This window comes from Melospiza melodia, chromosome 6 (genome assembly GCF_035770615.1).
Source record: "Melospiza melodia melodia isolate bMelMel2 chromosome 6, bMelMel2.pri, whole genome shotgun sequence".
In the NCBI taxonomy this organism is placed as follows: Eukaryota; Metazoa; Chordata; class Aves; order Passeriformes; family Passerellidae; genus Melospiza; species Melospiza melodia.
The window spans coordinates 59,776,600-59,799,880 of NC_086199.1; the positions used below are offsets into that span (position 1 = coordinate 59,776,600).

The following is a 23,281-nucleotide window of genomic DNA, read 5'->3' on the forward strand; positions in this document are numbered from 1 at the left end:
ATATCTTGTCTTTTCTAGTCTTGGGGAAGGAAAAAAAAAAAAAAAGCCAATTATAAATGCAGCTGTGAGCTTTTAAAAATATAATGAGTTAGATACTGTTTAAAAAAATTAATTAAAAGTCATCACACTCTGAATGCTGCAGATTCTTAAACATAATTCTCCACCTTGACCGGGCTATTCATTGCTCACAGCATGCATAAACAATTCTGGATATTAAAAAAAATTCTCAGTTCCCTGCTAAAAATACACAAGGGGATGAAAAACAGAACATTTGGTGTTAATTCTTCTCCAAGCTACTACAAGGTACAAACTCCATCAATTATTTACACAACCACATAGCCATGTTTTTCTCCAGCAAGCTCACAAATGGGTACACCTTGGTAATCTCATAATTTGCTGTTATTTGCAGCTGTCCTATAGCTTACCATCAGACAATAATATTTGAAGCAAATTCTGAACATCAATCAAGTAGCAAAGGACAAGAAGTGGAGTTGACTATTCTCAGGAGATAACATATTTTTCTATCAGAAGAGCATCCTTGTGTGAAGACTCAGTGTTGGATTACTGAGGATCAGGTTAGATCACACAACAAAGAAAAAACTTGACTTCTTGTCTACCATGACATATCCTCTCAGGAAACATAAAGAAAAAATCCTATGATACAAGAATATATAAATTAAGAAAAAGACAAAATGATGGGGAAACTAGTATTTGTATATGTTTCAGAGAATGTCAATGAATGGGGAATGTAGACAGTTTGCACACAAAAGAAAAAATCCCATTTTCTTTTGATGTTAAGGACCTTTGTTCACATCCCAAGGGGAAAAACAACGAAACTGGACCACTAAGCATTCCATTTTGATTATGCAGACAGATTCATACAGATTCAGAATCACAGGTGCAATTAGAAATTCAAACAGACCTCTGAGATCATCGAGTCCAACCCAGGAGCCCCACGATGTCCACCAGCCCACGGCACTGAGTGCCACATCCAGTCTTTCCTTAAACAGCTCCAAGGACAGTGACTCCAGCACCTCCCTGGGCAGCCCATTCCAATTCCCAATCATCCTTTCTGTGAAGAAATTCCTCCTGATGTCCAGCCTGAACCTCCCCTGACACCCCTTAAGTCTGTGTCCTCTCGTCGCTGGTTGCCCAGGAGGAGAGACCTGGCTAGAGCCTCCTTTCAGGCAGCTGTAGTGAGTCAGTGACAAAAATCCCTCTGAGCCTCCTCTTCCCCAGGCTAAAAACCCCCAAATGCAATATGAAGAACAATAAAAACAACAGAAGCACACAGGAACAAAGCAAATATTCTGATACTACATCACGTCCTTACGAACTATGGATTCAGCCCAGGAAAAACCTTCCCATGAAAGATTTCCAAAACAAATATTCAAGAAGGACACTTGGAAAGCATAAATTCATACAAGTTTCAGGTTCAATGGGGAGAACAAAAACATGTTTGATAAAGTGAGAATGAGTGACTTTCTATTGATCAGCAAGATCCTGACATGACCAAGAAGGCAGTGTAACATGGAGAACCATGATTTCACTACTGATCTCTTGAAAGTAAACGACATTGCAGGAAACTGGAAATCTTGGGAGGATGCATAAAATAGAATATTTGAAGAATTCATGTCTGAAGCAAACAGCTTCACTAATACCACAAATAGTACCGACAGCACGGAACTGTAGCCAAGTACTTCACAAACATTGCAGAAGCCTCCAAAATGTCTAGAAATAACTTTTTCACAGAAAGTGATTTAAACCATGAAGTCATTAAAAAGAACACAGATGGCAAAAAAGGAACAGTACATGTTCAAAAGTACATGGCTGTTAGATGCAGTGCATAAAAAATTTCTCATCTTACTATTTAACTTCTTATGTAGTTCAATGATTTGGTTCATTACTTTTTCCAAGTCAAGGGCATCATTTTTATTGTCATCCAGAACTCATCAAGACACTAAATGAAGCAGAAAAGTCAGCTATTCTTCAAAAACATGTAGATATTTTTCTACCAAAAAGAAGTGGCCTTCTATGAAGAGTTAGTGTTGAATTGCTTATTATTCCAAGGGCAAGAAGTGGTAGGGAGTCAAAGCCCTTTATTTCTGTATATTTGCCCAAACCATGATCAAGCAACAGTGATGACTGCCTCTCTAAAATGCACCATTTAACAACAGCAGGCTTATTCACACAACCCAGCAAGTTCTAGAGGCAGAATGTTCTAAATCAGCACCAAAAAAAAAATTCTGGCATGTGTACTGATTAGAAAAATCAACTAAATAAAAATCCATATCCTTAATAACCTGTATTTACTTTGTTTAAGCTATCACGCTATAGAAGTTAATCATTAAAACCAGTAGAGGCTTTATAACCAACACTGATTTCAGTCAAATTTCCTACAGGAACCAAGCAACTCAGGGGGACTCCTGGAATTATTTACATCAATACCTTGAATCCAGACTGGGTTGGATCAAGACAGCAAACCACTAACATAGTGCCTGAATAGAGGTTTTTATGAAATATTAAGGTATTCAATCCTTTTCACAAAAGCCTCAATTGATAGGAACTGCCAGTATCAATTGAAAAATTCAAGCCTTTTTAGGATGTGTCAGATCTAGCTATTTGTCTTAGAGCTGATCACTCATAGCTGTGCTTATTACGAAGAAACGGAGATGTGCAAGTTATTTGTGCTACAATATATTTCATCTGCTAAGATGCAGTGGATTTCACTTGAACAATGGATAAGATTTTCTAGTGCAGCAAAGAAAAAAAAGATCAGAATTCAAGATGAACAATCCACAGTGTGACAGTGGTTTTAGAGTAATACCTTTAGAAATCATCACCAAAACAACAATAAAAATAACAAGTTTTATACACACACACTCATTTTGTACTTTCCTTTACACAGTAAAATTTGATTCTATGTTAAAGCTTAACCAGTATCACAAGTGGGGTGAGAAATGAATGATCTTAGCTCCTTAGTAATTTACTATATCCTTAACTGAAGATGAAGCATCCCTGAAAGTCAAATCTAAAATAAAGGAATAAACTTGCATTCTGCCAACTACCCAGTTATTATCTTAAATCACTCCAAACATTTTCCTGGCTATCTTTAGCACTCTGACTTGCACCTCCATCATATCCCATCAACATAATACATAAAAGGGAAAAGAAGAACAATTCTGTTTCTGCAATCTTTGGCTTTCCTCTGTTCTGGGAAAGAGACTTCATCTATTAGCAATAACTAATTACATTTGTGCTCTACAACACTTTTATGTTGGTTTCCTTATATTTTAAAATTTATAGATAAAATTATGAAGTGATGGAAGCCAGTATCAACTACCAACATGAACCCATTAAACTAAAACAAGAGGAGCCAATAAGCCAATCTCAATTTTATCTGTTGGATTATAAAGCCCTCATATCTGGCAATTTCTCAAGTACTGTGAATGCTTTAGTTTGTTCTGTGCACAGAAGCATTTAATTTCTGTTGATCAGAATGAAAAGCACTAGTTTTACTAGCAGAAAGGAGAAGCAACGGATTCCAGACACCTATAGCATTAATCATATTAATCAAGCTACTGGAATTATTTCAACCATTAGCTCATTTTCCTGAAGGATCTTCAAGAACTTCATCAGGGTACATGTTATAAAAGGCAAGTAACATTTTAGGAGCAATTATGAACATCATATTTTTAAGGATGCAAAGTTTCAGCATGCAGTTTAACTTTAGGGAAAACAAGTTCTAAGTTAAAACTACAACCACCACTTCCAAAGTAGGAAATAGAAAAAAAATGCACATTTTATACTCTGCTGTATACTTAGAAATTTTAATATTTAGAGAAAAAGTTCTCCTTTGCTTACACCACAAAATTATTTGCCTCAAAACTGTACCCAGTTGTCCATACCAGTCCATACCAGCTGTCCCTCTCAAGTAAGTGTCCTTTGGCACTACAACCAGAGTTAAAAATCTTTTGCTCCTCCCTAATCAAACAAAAAAAGAAATCCTCAAAGAATTAATCCAGAGATACTCTTACAAGAGCATTCCTAGTGATTATTCAATGACCATGCATCCATCAGATTAGATTCCCATGTAATTTCATGCAAGCACCAAAACACAGTGATCCAAACAGGCAGCAAACAGACAACACATTTTTTGAAACACACTGCAGGGCATTGGTACTTTTCAAAACACAAGAGTGTTGTACATTACAAACATAAGGCTAAATTATTACCATTTTCATCTCAAAACAAACAAACAAGCACCCATCAAAACAAACAGAATAAATCAAAGAAGGGCAGCAGAAGACCAAGCTAGGTGGTAGATATAGTCAGGACACAGGGAAACAATCTTCACCTCTTGAAGCACCATTTGCGTGACTGCTGCTGATCTCATTTCTTTGGCAACATTTTTCCAGAAGAATGCAAAACATCTGCTTAGGCAACCACCAAATTACCAATCACATCTGGCCAAGTAGCAGAACTATAGGGGGCTTTGTGAAAACATTAACTGATGTGCACGCAGCTGCTTTCCTGTTGTCTGATAGGAATACTGAGAAGTCACCTCTGTCCTATGGGTACCTCCCACTTCTGCTTTCTGTGCTGGCAAACACCAAAGAAAACTTCCTCAGTTTCTGTGTGAGTACTTCCCACAGAGCACAGCAACATGTGCAAATGAGCACATCATAACCCAAGCCCTGCCATGACAACTTTGAATCCAGAATAAATCAGCAGCTGAAAGAAAGCCAGAGATGCTATTTGGAAACCAATGATGTTTTGAGCTCAAAAAGATGGTCTTAGTACTGAGTATCATGGTGGCTGGCATGGTTCTGACTTTGAGGCTTTAAAGGTAAATAAATATTGTCATGGATAAGGAAGTTGACGGCAGCATAGAAGCCTAGTCAAAGCAACTCTTGCATTCCAACCAGTTCCTGCAGATTCTCACAGGGCAATTCATGCCATTTGAGTTTATCAGTCCTGGTCTATAGCAGTTTTTCTTTCCACTGTCCAAAAAGGGTTTCTTTCTTTGAAAGAACCAATTCAACCATCTGAACTACACTTCTAAACCTGAACCACGATGGCTTGCACAACACAAGGTGCCTCCGGCTGGGCTCCAGTCAGGGCTGCCAGTATTTCATCAGAGCTCTGTGAAGTAAACACAATGTACAGCTTTGATCCAAGACACATGTCCCAACACTTACACATCTCCACTTCCAAATCAGTGCACTTCACCGTGATCAGCAGATTAACAATGATCACTCTACCAAGAAAGTTCTGGCTGGCACTCAAGCAGGGCTTACTATGTTATATGTGATGCAAGGAGAAGCTGAATAAATTGTCAAGACAAATGTGCAGCATGAGGACATTCACAACTGGAAAAGCAACCAAGGAATAGGCAAGAGTTTAAAAATAACAGCACAGAGTAGATTCACGTATTGGGACACAACTGCTTAACAGAACTAATTAGGCACCAGCATTGTTTCAAAGAACTTCAGACCAAACTCCCGTTGCAGTCAAACTCCTGACACATCCTCTACTCAAGCAGAAAAGAATAAATGCTGCCAGTGACTCTCTATCTGTAATACTTTCAACTTCCAAAAATTCATTCATAATACAAAAAACAAAGATCATGGGAGTATGTTTGTGGACTTTTACAAACCACACTTTACTCTAGTTTAAACTGAAACCAGAAAGAGTAGAGAACATTTTAGAATACTGTTTTAATATACATTAATACTGATAAAGTATACAGGAAGTTTCTTTCAAATCACTGCAGTAAGTAGACTATGCAGACTTTGAAAGTACAAACATTCAATGCCTTGATTGTTGGGAAAATTTAGGTTTTAAAACATGCAAAATTGTGACATTTAAGCAATTGAGGTTTACAGAACAGCTTGTACTTTAAAATAAGGGGCTTATCTTCAGGAGCTTTTAGCATCTGTAATGCAGCACATCATGACCCAGCAGGGTGAGAGTGGGCAGAAAAGAATACAGAGAGCAAGTACAATGGAGTGAAATCAAGACCCATGGTGCAAAGCAATAGAAAAGTTTACATTACCAAATCCACTGCACATTTGCCTAATGTTTTCAGCACATGGAAATAAAGTAAGCCCAGCAGACAGCAGCAATAAATCCATAAAAGAAGAACACTTCTGCCAGGGAACATGAAAGACTCTTAGTAGGCACTAATAGATCCATGCTGCTTTTCTTTAATTCTGAATTGTGAACTGAGATTTTAGTATAACAAGTTGACACAGGCCACATTCTGCATTTTATCCATCTATGGTAGTACAGTGCAGGGAGAAAACAAACCTGCCTTGAAGGTTTCCACATGAAAAGCCAAAATCAGAATGAAAAATTTACTGCATCTTTCCCCATCTAAAAGCTATACCAACACTTCCTACTGTTCTTCAGGGATACAGAACAGCTCAGAAAAGCTGGAGTTAAAACACCAGAAATAGCTGGTGGACACACGAAAATCATTCTAAATAAAATCCAGTTGATTTACAATACAAATACATATTTCCAATCAATACACACATGCCGACTTATTAGTGGGAACAAGTCACAGCAGAGAAACTCTTGTGAACAGTATTTCTGGACCTATTAAATCACCTCAAAACTCACTCTCTCCAACAGAAGACAAAGGCACAATTAAAAGACTCTACAATTATAGGTAATACTCTTAAGTTTTTCTTTTACTTCCCTTATTCCCTTCAGGCAATCTTTTTTGTTTTTTAAGAGCAATGGAAAGGACAGAGCAGCTGTAGGAAAATGAAGGGCAACACTCTAGCTTTTACCTGAAAGGGGACAGGAAGAGGGAATGGAAAACAGTAAAAGCCAAAAGAAGCTGGGAAAGACCAGACAATTACATTTTTCAGAACAGTAATAAATGAATAACCGACAGTTATGAATTCTATAAACCAGGATGTATTTCAAATCCAGAAACCTTACCTGGTAAACAGCACACAAGCATAAAGCAAGTAATTTTTATTACATCCACTTCTGAATAGGCTTAAGCAGAGGGAGTAACCTGTAAAAAACCAGAGTGGGGACAGAGCTAATGACATGTCTTAAAGCAAGAAAGACAAGCTTGAACTTGATGCAGTTTAACAGGAGAGCCAAGAAACGGATTTTTCAAATGGATGATGTAGTTAAAGCAGCAGGTAAAATGTGGATTATTTAGTTAGGAACAGGGAAGAGGAGGGGAAGGGCTACAGAGCTCCAAGAATATTGCAGCAGCCCTGCAGAGAGACAAGGCCTCTCACAGGAGGCTCTACAAAGCCAAAGGGAAAATGGGCAGGTCTGCAACACCTTAGGGAGAGGGGCAGCAAAGTGCAGGCAGAGCTGAAATGTGAAAGGTGCAAGAACAGAGCAGAGATGCTGTCCCACTGCAGGAGAAGGCAGGAGCCACAGAGAACTGAGCCAGCAATGCCACAGCAAGCAAAGTTTAAGGGCACAGCACCCAAGAGCTTCCAAGGAAAGAGAATAACATGCAACGATGTCTGAAAACGACACAGGGCTCAGTTTCTGAGGAAGAGCTCAATGGGATCAGATTTTTCACTGGGGCAGGTCATAGCCCAGACAGACACACCAGCATAGTGCCCTGGCACCCTCCCCACATGAGCTCATAATCTCAGCCATTACAGCCCTCTCCGCTGTAATTGTCTGTTTCAGCAGATGATTATTCCTCACCCAAAGCCATGAGTGAATGAAACCTCTTGCAGGAGCTGAAAACCTGATGTAAATTTTGAAAAGGCAAGCACCATCAGCATTATCTGCATTGCAGTCATCTCAGCAGCACAGAGGCATTTCCACGTCAACAGGACCAACAGTCTGCTTAAGTAAGAGTCTTATTTAAGATGGCTCTCCTCACTCAGCATGTGAGAAAAAAGTAGTCTGGTTTTCTGCTAAAGGTCTAAAAATGAAATATATAAGCATCCATTTACTAAGTGCTCAAATTTATTCTCCTCTTCTGCAGGAAGATGTCCTTCAAATGAATTGCAGGACTCATGAAACTGGATTAGCAATGTCATAAATCACACACCTGCCAAAATAACAGCATGAAAAGTGAGACTAAATATAACCCATATCTGATTTGAATAGATACAATCTATATTTAACAATTTGTTATAACTCAAATATTAGCAGACATTTATTCAAATATCAACATAAATCACAGCATTAGTTTTAATTTTCCTATAGTTAATTGTTTTAAAAACAACTTGTAAGCTTTTGCAATGCCCTCATTTATGATTTAATAAGTTTTGAATTTGCATAAAGAAGAAACTTGCAAATTTATGCTTCACAAATTTTCTGCCAGTACTTCAATTTTCTTCCTCCAATAAAAATTGTAACAAATTCCTAGTTTACATTTCTCAGATTATCAATGAAATGCTTCATAAACCAGGACCACTTCTAGGACCATTATTTAAACTGCAGGATTTCACACAAGCCAAAATTTCCTTCATGTATACTGGAAAGAACAGTATTTCTCTATAGGCTCAATTTCTAAGACTCAAACTTAGATTCCATATTTAATTTCAAAACCATTCTATTAAGAGCATAAACTCAGAGTGTTACAGGGTGATTTTGTGACCCATGTTTTACTGCTTAACCTGGACTCTCACAATACTCCAAGTAAATCTCAGAAAACCTCCCCACACATCCCTGTAAGGATTTTAAAACAGCAATCAAGAGGTACCCAGGCACCCTCAGCTACAAGAGAATCAATCAGAGCAGAAATTTTGGGAAGCACACTTCTAAACTAAGAGCCTTGATAATTCATTAACTTAATGATGCAAGTAGATTAGTCTGTTGAGGCAGAAGTGGTAACAGAAAGAACCAGAGAATTCAGAACCATCATCATTGACAAAACCAAGTCAGCCTACATTTACACCAACACAGACAAAATTTTGTTTCAGAACACACAGTCAAATTCCCCTAAATCAACAGAAACAATGCATAATGTTCCAAAAATAAAGGAACAAACTGCCACTTCATGCTGAAGTCCTCAGAATAATGCAAGTACAAAACATTTTACATCTGAATCTCTAGTTGCACTAGACTGTTTCCTTTCTTCATAATGAATACTGTGTTAGAAAACAACAGTTAAGAAAAAAGCCATGCAGAACTTGCTTTAACTGGTTCTGCCACCCAAATATCAATGTCATTAGAAGAACTGCAATTACATTTCTGTGAATAAGAGCCTGAAATACCTGAAAGCACAAAGTAAACAAGACAAAATATTCAAACTTCCAGTCAGAATTAATTAGAAAAGTAAGCAGTCCACATCAGAGCTACTGCTTTGCACCACATGCAGTTTATTCTTTTTGCCTCCTTTTAAGGACACTTAATAGACACCATTATCATAATGCTCACATTTTTCCTCAGAGTTTCCTCTTTCCTGGCAGAATGATTTACAATGAATTGTTGCAATCAGGCACCGGTTCATCTGATTACACCCTTCCCAGCAAGTGTAAGCCGAGCCACACTGGGAATGTGCATAGAGAGACCTGAGGAGCCCCAGGTGAGAGAGACGCCTAAAGAAGGCAATGCCCGGTGGAGATCAACAGAGGTGGCACAAGCACTGCACCCCTGCCAGCAGCTTCACCTGGGACAGCAGCAGCACACACGGCTCCACAGCTGGTCCTGCAGGTCACCAGGGAGCCAGGGGCAGGACTGGGTCCATCTCCTGCTCACGGGGGCTTTGCATTTCCAATTAAGACGGGACAAAACAGGGGAGAGAAGGAAACACGGATAAAAGGAGAGCGAGGAAAAAAGGGGGACCAGCAGGAAAGCAAGAGGTAAGAGGCCAGGAGGAGCAAAGAGGTTTGCTATATCAGAGGCATTCTGTAAGAGACGCATTCCTACCAGCTCCAGCTTTCCAAGGGAGAACGGAGGGAAGCCGTGCAGCGCCACGAGGAGCCGCGAAAGCGCTCTTAATCACATCTCCACCACATATGTTAAACACACCTTAATCTACATCTTCACCACCTCATGCTTCTGACTTCTGGACACAAGTTAGAGATGACCTTGCAACCTGCCTCACCTTTAACAGTTTTCCCATCAGTTTGTCTTCTCAAAGAGCACCTTGTGCTTAAGATTTATTCCTTGCAAGCTGAACTCTTTTTTCAAGTCCAATCTTGCTTAACGAGTTACTTTTTATGATGGGAAGCTTTTTTATGCGTTGTTTGTTCTGTCAAGCCCAAATAACTGCTGACATTCTAATCATGAGGCCCCTTACAAAAAAAAAAAAAAAAAAAAAAGTCTTTTGCTTAAAAGCAATCTTTTCATTTGCCTATAAAGCAATTATATATATATCATGTTTAAATCATTTTAATATAAAAATAGCCTGCCCACATTTTAAATATTGCAGAGGATAAAATACATAAAACTGTCCTCTTCAGATTTTAATCATTCCCTCTCTTATCTAAATCTGAACTTAATGCACTCCTACAGCACCAGCTTTCTTTAGTAGTTCTTCCCAAGCCCTGAAGAAGGAATTATCTTTCTAAAAACCAGAGATCAATCTCTCTCTTGTAACACGAAAGCTACATTTTGCTGTAGCCATATATAAGAACAAATTCTATGGGGAAGCAGCTTCTAAGGCCAGCGTGAATTTAGCACACCATGTTCTTGCATATATTTTGTCCATTTAGTCAAAAACTCTGCCCTCCTCTTTCTCCTCCCTACAGAGGAAAGGCAACAGCTCTGAACTAGCAAAGAACATAAAATACAGGAAGTTTTGCTCAACTGATTTAGTTATTCCAAGAAAAATGCAACTGTAAATCCCTGTCATACACATGCCTGCTGCTGAATATTCACAACAGCAATATTAAACAGCTACCCAGGTCTCCAGGACTTGCCTTAACACTAACAAACAAATGTTGTAATATAATTTTTGTTATTCTTGATTACTATTTGCCTGGGCTCTCAAGAGATTTTAATTTAGGTAAACTTATCAAATTATGCTACAAAGAAAACTGAGTAAATTTGTTTCTTTACAAGCATTCACTGTTCTTCTAACACTGCACAACATGCAAGCAATCCAGATTTATTCCTCTGTCTAAAATACAGCAGCTTTCTTTTTTCTTTTTTTTTAATTTAAAAATGGATTCTAACAAAAGGCAACATTTGAAGTGGGCAGTGGCTCCCTCTTTAAAAGAAAAGCAGTGGCTTAATGCTGCAAAACCTCTTCCCTTTTCCTGCACATTCACTGCTTAGTTTCAGTCATAGTAACTTAGGCTACTGCTATGACTGGATGGAATTTGCATTACCTGCATTCAGAAACAACTGCACAGGTGCAATTGACTCATCTTGAATTCACAAGACTACAAGTTTTCACTATCAACAGCTGGATAGCTGTGTTTTCCCCCTTTTCTTTATTAGCAGGCAGAAGAGGTACAACAGCATGTGTGATTCTGAGACTTTTGTTACAAGTGTGGTTTCCACTGGCCGTGCTGGAAGCAGGAATTCCAGTGTTACACAGGCATGCAGAAGGTTCTGAGTTTGGTTAGGACAAAGGGGAATCTCCCTTGAAGGGCATCACAGTCCACCAGCAAAACTCTAAATAGATCACAAAAACAGCAGTAGCTGCTCCATAGCTGAGACACAGCTGGGTTTTGTATCGGCTCACATCTCCATGTGAGGAAGGAGATGTAACTCCTATTCAAAACTGCACCTGAACGTGTATCTGTGAGGCAAACAAAACCAACAACTGTTTTCTAAAATGGCTACAATCTGCTGATAGCCCAGTGGAGCTGACAGCTCTGGCTTCCCCCATGAAACATGGCTAGGATATACCAGATGTCTTCTCTTTGCCAAAGAAATACTCACAACACTCCACTCTTCTTGTCTGGCAGCCTAAAGCAATGAGAGATAGCAAATGTTCTTACAATGAACAGCTCTTGCCATGCCAGGGCAACTGGGAGAAAGACATGAGTGCAGACTTTGTTCTTAATCTCTACTGACTAAGTTTATGAAAATCAAACATGCTAAGACTATTTTGAAAGGCTTTTGAACAGACTTCCTTCTACACCATATGATATACAAAGAAAACCCAACATTACATGATGAAGCAGGTGAAAAAATGCAAGCTCTGTGGCTGATGCCATACTAGCCAGAGTAATGACAGGTTTACTTGCAGGCTTACTTTGGCTAAATTTACCATTTAAATTTTAACAACAAATTCTACATTTGCTGCTACCTATCTTGAAGCAGACAAATTATAGTTGGCCATATTTTCTTTGAATTTTTCTATCAAATACCAAATCAGTAATAGAACAAAGATGATAAATTATTTCAAGTGTTTTTCAATCACATAGAACCTTTTCTGCAACTAATACCTAGATCAGATCTCTTTTATTGTACCCTTATAAAAGAAAAAATGAGGTATTTTTTATCACTAAATTATATTTATCTCTAAATTTTCTTCAAATACAGAAAAGCAAGAAACACCAATTCTGCATTACATGGATATTGAAAATTATGTACAATTTGGCTCAAAAAACACAGTCCCCAAGCTGAACTCCTGACTTATGCAATGCCATAATCCACAGCCAACCATGACACCATGCTACCCCTCTGTGACCCAGTTTTGGAGACAGCATCTTGGTCATCTCCAAGATAAACAATGCCCTGAGCAATCTTAGAAAACCACAAACACTGACTCTGCATTCCTCCAGAACCAGCTACCAGCAATACTCCATCCACATTTCTACAAAAATATTATTCCAAAACTATTCTTCTTTGTGGGTAACAGAAAGCACAATCCGTTCTGAACACTAACAAATCCCAATGACAACTCTGATCTGTGGAAAATTAGTTTTGTCTACAAAAAAATGGCAAAAGCTTCCTGAAGAGAGAGCTTTTCCAGAACTCTCTTCAGGACTTTTATGCCATCTCAGCTGCAGCCACAGTGCACTGAATGCCTCTGTCAATACAGCACAGTCAAGCCTAGCACAATGTCAATATAGCATAGTCAAAGTCTAGCATAATGTACACTAACCTTTCCACTAGAGATCACAAACCAATCATGATCACAAACCAATTATGATAAACAGTAGTCCCACTGCCTATTTGTTTTACTGGGAAAAGCTCACTCACCAGAACATGACAACTGGAGTGGAGACTAATTCAGCCCTGTCTCTGTAAGGTACATTACTGCCTAAAACTATAAACAACATTACAAGCAAAAATGGATATGTGTTACTATTCTGAGAGAAAAATTCTGCACTGAGGATGAGCTCTAAAAGGACTGCAGGATTACTAATTTCATATTCTACAGTTACCAGTGGTTGCAGACAATGTAAAGAATTTCTCTTCTTAGGTACTGAAACAGAGCTGCAAAGTCAGAATGACTTAGTCATTAAAGGAAATAAGTCCACCCAATTTTACATACATAAACCAGGATCTTAATAAGCTCACTTGCATATAACAGAAACTAATTATCTTATCTGAGAAGTATGAAACACAGTCTTCATTGAAATGCTGAATAACTATTTAAACCCATGTAAAAATGAGAAAGAGAGAATTAAAACCAAAATGCAGATAAGCAACAGGGATCCAAAAGTTCAGGAACTTTAATCTCTCTCTTTTCACAACACAGGACTTGGAATCCACTCATGAGACCTTCATTCTTGTCCAGAAGGTCACTGTGGAAACTTGGGAGTTGGGTTGTGGCTCTGGACATTCTGATCTTAAGGAGCAGGAGTGAAAAGCTGTGACTTTGACTGAGCACCTAACACATGGGTGGGAAGACAAGGTTTTCACATCAGCTGCCATTTACTGAATTTCTCTTGTCTAATTTCCAGATTATTCATGCTTTTTATCACAAAAAAAATGTCCAGACAAAAAAGAGAAATGTTACTAGCCTTCAGCATCCACTCAAGTCAGGCCAAAGGACAGCCAACTATGAGCAGTCACTGTGACTGACCTCTCAAGGGCTAAATCTGGTACCCTTGAGCAGACAGCCCCAGTAGTGCTACAGAGGTACAAACATGTGAATTTATTTCAATAAACGCATTAAAAAGTGTGTAAATCAACTCTATGCAGAATCACTCTTGTTTCTACTCACAAGTGACCATCACCGCAGCCTTACCAAACTAACCACTGTCTATGCTGCAGTTTATGGAGATTGCCACATTCATTCTCTAGATCTGAGTATGTTAATAATTGACTTATTCTCTTATCCACCTCTTCATACGTCTTACTGAAAGATGAGTAATAGCACAAAACTCCTGTCCTAACTCCCATTTTCCCCTCCCTCTGTTATTGTTGCAAGGACTTCAGATTTAGACACAATAAAGAGAGATTAGATTCCTGTATTAAGGTGTGCCAGAAACCTGAGCTCTTTCAGCCACAGAAGTACTGTAACACATTACCTCTAATTATTATGCAATATTACAGTCTTCTACAGCAAGAAGAGTAATTTCATGGTTAGGATCCAGCCCATTCACTAGGAAACTGTTATACAGCACCTTCAGAAGCGAGGATTATTAATAAAACAGGACTGTTGAGTCAAAAAGATAAAATAATAAGCTTTTACAATTCAGCTTTACCACAACACTGGTATTTATAACCTTTTCACATGTGCACATTTTGTGTGACTTGTCTTAAAAGCAAAACGTCAGAAAGTACTTCTGTTTATTTACCTTATGTAATTATACATGAAAAGACTTAAAAATCATTCACGTTTTATAAATCTATATTTCAGAACACCACAGATATCTGGCTCCCAATAAATGATACACATATCTGAATACGTAACTCACTTTAAAAAAATCTCCAAGGTTACAACTTCATTTTTCCAGTTAGAAAAACTCTGAAAATATTTAGCATGTTTAGAAATAAAAATATTTGCTTTAAACAAAAGTGAACTTAACTATAAGGTCAGCCACATAGCATTCTAAAATAGTATTTATGGCTTTCAGGTATTTAATAGTATTTAACTCTCCAGTTTCATATTTTTTTTCTGAGAACAAAGAAATGGGGGGGAAAAAAATCAGTTAATATCACGCTACAGTTCTATATGCAACTGCATTAAAGGTAAAACTTAAAACCCGATATACCTGCATGACACCTGGTAGAATGGATATCCTGGCAGAGGAAGGGAGTTTGAAAATCCAGACTGGCTCGACATCGCCTTCAGGTATTGTATCCACTTAAACCTCTTCTACATTCCATATGTTAATTCCTTACATTATAAAAATACGTTCGTACGTATCCATCTGTGTGTCCGTTCAGAGCTACCTAAAAAGAAACCCAGCGCACACTCGAAGGTCTCGAGGCTTCTGCCTGCATTTCAAAGTGCTTCCCCAGTAGTGAAATTCCTCAAAGCCCACACCCTCATGACATCACATACTACCGAACGATAAACACGCAGCCGGCTGCCGGAGCGAGGCAAGGGCCGCCCTGCGCGGCTCCGGAGCCGCATTCCCGCTGCCTTCCAGCGCGGTGCCTTCCAGCGCGGTGCCTTCCAGCCGGGACCCGCTGCCCAAGGAGCGCGGCCCCGCTCGGGCAGGCAGCCAGCAGCCAGCACAACCCATTGCCAGTGCCGCAAATCGCCGACGCCGTGGGCAGCCGGAGCCGCGCTGCGGGTGGAGCATCCTCAGAGCCTCCCGCAGGCATCGCCTGCCCAGCGCACCCATCCGCGACCTTGGACGTGGGGACAACAACGCCATCCAAACGTGACACTGCACACTGTTGTGTTATAGGCAAGCAGACTGCACTGCAAGCCACGGCAGCACAAAAAAAAAAAAAAAAAAAAAAAATAAAAATCACACCGAGCTTCCCCTGCTTCCCTTCCAGTGCTACACCCCCAACTATGGGAAAAGCCGGGAGATGGAATCTTAAACCACGGTATTTAAGCTGCTGAATAGAGATATAAAATTATGTGCATGCCTCCCTGCAGCATTTTACTACTGCTTAAATCAAAGAAATATCAAAAGCAGCGTTTCTTTTGATATACAGCACAATGGTAAGTTACGTTAAAGTTATTTGGGCATGCCATCCTCAAGAGAGAAAAAGGAAGACATGTGAGTAGTCACAGCATTGCCCAGTGGCATGGCTAATGTCAAATAGACTTAAATGATTATCTACCTACACTACTCTTAAGGAAGGTGTACAGTGCCCTCACACATGGATTTCCTTAATTTAAGCAAAATTTTAAATAAAAGAGATTTTTAAATTATTTCTTTACCTATGCTAGCTGCACTGGAAAACATTAAAATGATGGGTTTAATACCTCTACCCGATGATATACTATTTACTTTCATATTATTTTGCCTCAGTTTTGGAAAAAGAATTATCAGTTTCACCTGGTTTATCCCAAGTTTATAATCAACATTTCCATCATAAGAAAAATGGTACAAAACTTTGTCACTATCCTAGGTACCTTTTAAAGTCTGATTTAAAAGACAGTAAGTCACTGCATAGGGCTCCAATTCCTTAAATCGTATAAAAGTGCCAGGAACACTGAGAGCACAGTCTGCCCAAAAACGTTTTGGGTTTTTTTATTTGCCCAACTGATGTCTGGAAAAACAAAGAAGCTTCTGGGTACATCATTTTGCATAAATTTTTACCTCTCTCCTGGCTGTAAAGAGCAAGCTTGAAAAGGCAATTCAAGCACAAATAACGTGGTGGCATCAGCTGAAATTTTACAAACAGACTTGAAAAGGCATCATCTCTCTCACTTTTAGTATTGAGCACCCAGTCCAAAAACTCATGACTCTCAAAAACTACTTGGGGAATGCAAAAAAAAACGTTGTGCGCATGTGAGAGGAAGAGAAAACTCTACTAAAGGTGTCCAAGTCCTAATCAGGGACATTGGGATAAATACTGGGAGCTTCCCCATGGCCACAGCTGCTGAGGGAGGTGCCAGTGATTGCTCTGCCCTGCTGGGGCTGGCCCTGAGGAGTTCCCTTGTGTGCACAGCCCTGGAACGCTTGCACTTTTATTCTGTGTATTTACTCATCTTCTATTTGGTGTCTTCTCAACACTGATAATGGCAGCATTAGCACATTTTGCAGTAATTCCCATCTCAGAATGACTCCCCCTAGTCCCCACCAGGATTTAGGATGTTTCCATTGGACTTGCCAGCTGAAAAAGAATGTCAGTGTCAAGTCAGCAGATTACAGGCTTATAAATTAGGAGCCTTAGAGGTTGCCAGTGGCTTGCCATGACATTTTGCAAAAATCACACAGTCCCTTAATGCCTAGCTTATCCACATAATAAGGAAAATACTGCCTGACAGCAAAGGAATGATGTGAGGTTAATTTTTTTTTGTAATTAAGTATTGAAATACTCTGATTAAAGATTTATGAAGGGATAAAACAGCTGTAGCATTTGAGGGAAAAGATGTGTGGGAATATTCAGAATAGAGCTTTTTTTTTTGTCTCCTGCTCGTAGCTCTTAGACAACAGAAGCATTATTGCTCTGAAATTTCAATTTAAATATAAAAGCCATTTAAATTTTAAAATATGGTGGAAAGTGCAGTTCTTAAATGGGTGGACAGCATTCCACAGCATTTAAAGACGGGGATAAGTGAGATGACAATAGGCAGACAAAAACTGTATTTAGGATGATCTTTACAGAAGCAGAGCCCTTCATTGGTAGGCATCATACCACTTCAGTCATTTGGAAACTAAAAGGGAAAGTGTGGCTTAAGACAGAGAAAAGGGGAAGAGAAAATCTGGTCAGGACCAAAGAGAAAGCCTCCCCACAATGAAACCCAGCATTTAACAAGTGCCCCTTTTAATTAATTAGTTCCACAAGCAGGCTGGATTGCAGAACACAACTACTTTTGGGATCCAGACCTAACCTGCCAAACACCCCCTCCACTGAAAGAGACAAGTGGGTTTCATTCCAACTGCAGTCACATCTTTTGGAAATTTACTTCTGTGTTTCCGAGCCAACAAGCTCACTTAAAAATAACAACGTTAGTATTGTTTGGCACAGCGTGCCATGTAACACTTATTTCCCTGCTGGAACAAAATTAAACCAAGAAAATAAGTTTGAAACAGAAATACTGTGTGCTCCAGAATTCACAGTGACCTCAGTACTGAAGGAAGTGACCTGTTAGAGCATTTAATGCTGCTGCTGGAACAGGTATGAAATACTTAACTGAGATCTAGCTGCAGTTCAAAAAGCAATAACAGGCTGAAAGACTGGAAAAGAACAAATTCATTTTCAGCTATTTTAAACAAGTAGCATCCTTGGTAAACTAATGGAAAATTTGTTTAAAGCCAAGTCAGGCTGAAGAAGAAATAGAAACTAACCTCATAACTAGCAATCAATTCCATCAAGTCTGGAACTGAGAGCATTCTGTAGACAATTATATGCATTTTGATATATAATCACATAAAATGTTCAGTATTCATAAAAATAGAATTAAGTGTCACACAAAAGTTATTGTAACATCAATACCATAAATCAGTAATTTACTCCCATCTAAAGTGTTATATTTGATATTTTTGCTGCCTCCTGTATTAGTGTCTAATAAATTAGACAGTGAATTAGAACAAAAACAAGACATGTAAAATAAAATTAGATGCAGTTGGAAAATAGCAGTATTCACAAAGAAAATATTGCAAAGATATTCAATATAATGAGCAGTACTTAGATGACATAATGGAAAGTCTTTCCCTCCTTCCTGTACAAAACACAAAAATGAATATTCAACAATACTAAAAATAATGGCAAATTTGCAAATGAAGGAGGACACCATCACTAGAAATTCAAAATTCACCTAGAGTTAAAGACTAACTAGATATTTATATAGGGAAAAACAAATAAACAAACTAAATTCCCAAAACCCAAACAACCCAGAAGTGGTGGCTGGAAGGAAAGAGGACTTAAAAACAACATGAGTACTTTGGAGAAAAATAAAATATGTGAGAAAGCCATCTAACCTCACTGCTGATGGATGTCTCTCTTACTTTTCCCTGAGACAGACTAGTGTGTTCACTAAACATTGTTTCTTTTGCTAATAAGTGTTAATAACCGGTACAGTTCAAATCTCACATGAGGATACCAAGGAAAAAGTGGATCTCTTCTTCTTTCCTTTCTTTTTTTTTAATTTCACCAGTACTTTTTCATCTGACCTACCCAGCCTTTCACTGGCTAACACGGGGCCCAACTGGAAATGTAAAACTCCTCCAAAAGGACACTTCACGTGGAATGTCTCAGATTGGAAGGGACCTTAAAGATCAACCTCCTGCCACGGACAGGGACAACTTCCACTACTAGATCAGGTTTCCCACAGCCCCATCCAGCCTGGTCTTGAGCACTTCCAGGGATGGGGAATTCACAGTTTCTTTGGGCACCCTGTGCCAGTGCCTCACTGCCCTCACAGTGAAGAGAGGAAAGGAAGAGATGAAGACATCCCTTGCAAAGTGAAATGCCAACTCACGCCTCCCTGCAATCACACAGGCTGACAAGACTGATGGAACTCCATAAAGCAGAAATAGTATGAGCCTTGAAGTATAAAGTACCTGAAATTTAAGGAATTTATTTCCATTAAGGATTTGTCCTTCAAGGAATAGGGAAGTAAAAGCTATGGGAAGACAGCAGTAGGTTATATTTTAGGTACAGACACATTTCTGCATCCAGAAGCTTTATCTTAAGGTCACACAACCATTGAGGTTGCAGAATCACAGAACCATTAAGGTTGGAGAAGGCCTCCAAGGTCAGCAAGCCCAACCTGTGACCAAACACCACCTTGTCAACTAAACCACAACACACAGTGCCACCTCCAGTTGTTTCTTAAATACCCCCAGGGATTTAAGAGTACTCACTTCCCTGGGCACTGTTTCAATGCCTGACAACCCTTTCAGTGAAAAAATTCTCCCTGAAGTCCCACCTGAACCTCCTCCAGTGCATCCTGAGGCCATTCCCTCTTGTTCTGTCACTGGGAGAAGAGACCAATCCCCACCTGGCTACAGCCTCCTTTGAGGAAGCTGTAGAGACCAGTAATTCCCATATCTGAAAAAAGAGTCTCAAATTTAATCTAAATATCTGAGAACTCATAGTGGAGTTACTAGACTTACATGTCTACTTGCTACCTTAGTCCTTCCAGACATTCTTATTGGATTAAGAAGTCATATTTGTAATGTTTTTTGGGTTTTTTTTTTTTCCAATCTGGAAAAGGAGGGAAGGAGTTATTAAAGTCTTATCTAAACAAGATTTATTTTTAGCTGAAACATAAAACTGCTCTTAGCTACTTTACTAGAAAGGCTGTAAAGGTGTTCAGAGTGCAACACCATCACCCTGACTTGCAAGGCCACCTAACCAGCATTACTCAAAAGGTACCAGGAGTTACAGGACAGCCTGCACAGCCTCCACTGACCTGGCACATTCCAGTAACACATCAAAAAGTCAAAATCACTGTTCAAGCACTGTTCAAACATTGCCATGAATACTCAAAGCACACCATCCCAGCCTTTGTGCCCAAACCAGAGGTGACACACCTCCCTCCCTTTCCTTTTTCACTCTTCCTGCAAGTTGGCACTCCACATTTATAGGTAGCTGAAGGCTCCATTCCTTTCACTCTCCTCTGGCTGCTCAAGAGACTGCACCCTTCTTCAGGCTTTGCACATTAACACAGCCATCATCACTGACTTCAGCTACTCCGCAGCTCAGGTAACTTTTACCATCAGATGTTTCAGCAGCCAGCCATGAATTCTCAAAATTCTCAATGGCTCTCACACATGTTGTGTGATATCAAACATGGGTAAAAATCATGCACTGGAACTGAGATTAATACACTGCAATCTGCATCTAGATGTCAGATAGCCAGTGCATGTTTCTTTGCTGTTCAGCAAGTGCTCAGGTAGAAGCTAAACAACTCTTCATTGTGGCCAAAGGTTCCCAATGGATTCATGAGTAACTGAGCAGGGCTGGCACCGTGCCTGGCAGAGATAACCCTGTCCTGTTGAACTGGAGCAGTGAATCCTCCTGCCTGCACACCCACAGGCACAGGGAGGCTGCTGTGTAACCAGTGCTGTGCTCCCAGCCAGGCCATTCCGCCCTGCAGCTGTCTGAACCAGCCTGGAACATTCTGCAGGAGGAACAAGAAACATTCCTGTCAGCAGTAAAACATCAGGGTGTCTTCTGGGGCAGGGAGGAACACCTGAGCTGTAAATTAACCTCCTGCAAGTCGTGAAACAACACAGACATAAAGGCATTGGCCATGACCGAGACAAGAAGGGTGAGGGACCCTGCTTACAGCCTTGCCCTCCTCTCCAGCTCCAATTCCGGCTGAAACAATTAGCCCCAAGTAACCTGCACCTGGAAACGAACTCGCAGGATTCTCCTGATCGCTGGGGACAGTCTGAGGCACACAGACACCAGTTATTCTGCACCTGTGCTCATGAAACAGCCTGCACCGCGCATCCCTAAATTCTAATCTAGGTGAATTTAGGGGATGATTTCACCTTTAGCACAAGAAGGAAATGTTACCTCAACCACCACATTCACTCTTTACCATCCCCACAACCTTTACCCAGGAAACAGAGCAAACAGCACCTGGGCACACAGGCATTACCAGCAAGGGGGAAACTGCTCTTCCAGGAAAGCAGGAGGTTCACTCCACAGAGCAAAGGTTTTTTAGGGGCTGTACCTTCCACAGAGGCCATTTCAGAGTGACAGTTCTATTTTCTGCTCGCTGCATGTGTAAACACAAGAGTATAAATCTCATGCACTGTAGAATCGGCAGGTATTACACATTTCAGCTCAAAGATAATGTGAGAATCAAATTACAGTCTCTCACTGTATGAAATAACTACATATTCTTAAATCTGAAATGACTTCTATAAAAACCAGAAAAATAGCATTCATGTAGACCTTACATTACTATATACAGAGAGAAAAAAAAAATATGCAGAGCCAGAAATGGGATTAAGCTACTTTATCCTACTTAAAAATGAGTTATACAGGATGGAGACAAATACTTCCTGTCAAGTGATATGAAAATATTGAACAGAAAGCTAACTAAAATTATTGAGTTCGAAAAAAAAAAAAAAAAGGAAAAAAATTACCAAATACCACACACCAAAACCCTGAGACAGCCACGTAAACTTTAAAGGAACTACCTTTTGCTAAAAACAAACAGGAAATCTAGTATTGCACAATTACTGAGCATGCATGCAAGTAAATTGGACTGAAGTGACTTAATTGGAAGAGACACCTCAAACAAATGCAGAAGTCAGAACGCTGCTATTATAAACAATTTTTAAAATTACTTTGAATTTAGAAAGCAAGGTTACTTACTGTCATGACACAAATATTGACTTGTGTGAGCTACCAGAACGTAGCAAATTTTTCTCTCCACAGCCAGAGTTTATTAATACAAACTAAAGAGATGCCTATTTAATGGCACTCAGCTTGCTGTCCCTTGATGAAGTCCCAGAGTAAATAATACACGTCTTGTAGGATTGCAAATCCAGACATGAGTCTGTTACTGAGGTTCAGGATAACTCAAAGTCTTCTGCACAAGAGGGCCACCACACAGTGAGTGTGCTTTTTAATCAAGACATATTTTGGGTTACCAGCCATGACAAATCCTTGTCTCTAATAATAACTTATTCAAAATTCAAACTAGCAAATAAGCTGCAACCACAACGCCTTGCAAATGGTGCAAATCACCTGTCAGGTGACAGAAAAGTGTTACAAGCAGGGGCAAGTGTAGCTCTGTCACCTCACTTCTAAGCTGGCATTTTGTGTAACTCAATGTGCCTCCAAAGAACAAAGGTAAAAACAAACTGTTGGGTGTACAAACTCCTGGGGTCATGGTGATAAATGAAACCACTTCCCAAATAAGCTTTCCTAATTAAGGCTTCTAAACCAGAGCTGGCTTGCATTCAGTTATTACCACTGTTACAAGCAATCTGAAATATTCTTGATAAAATATTTTTAGCATCAACACCAGTGTATTAAAATCAGTTGAAGGTCATAAGGATGAAACAAATAAAAGTTCACACTCAGAAAAATATCAAATTCATTCCTAAAACTACACAGTAGTGTTGTGAAAACTCCCTACTTGAATCAGTTAAATTTTTTTTTATAGTTATCAACTTCATGTATTAGAATCTGTGCATTAAAAAAAAAGAAACAACATGTCCATCCATTCTTGTATTACATCTACAGGATTTTACTTATTCGTCCCCACAGGCACACCTGGACTACTAAAAAGGGTGAGTTTTCTTTTGTTACAAGACAGAAATTGATTAAAACTATTGCATACATAGTTTTAATGAATTTTATGTCTTCCCTGCCTCCCTGA

The 23,281-nt window shown here is 39.3% G+C and overlaps 1 protein-coding gene across 8 annotated transcripts in view; it reads right to left on the reverse strand.

The window, feature by feature from the left end:
- PLEKHA7 (pleckstrin homology domain containing A7) overlaps positions 1-23,281 on the reverse strand; it is a 144,670-nt gene that overhangs the window by 80,223 nt on the left and 41,166 nt on the right. Inside the window, exon 1 of one of the 8 annotated variants that reach the window (XM_063158551.1) lies at positions 15,072-15,265. The exons of the other annotated variants lie outside the window; for them this stretch is intronic. Coding sequence (XP_063014621.1) covers positions 15,072-15,142 — 71 coding nt within the window. The 5' untranslated portion in view covers positions 15,143-15,265. Of the gene's footprint in view, positions 1-15,071; positions 15,266-23,281 lie in introns of those variants that run through there. 8 annotated transcript variants of the gene reach the window in all.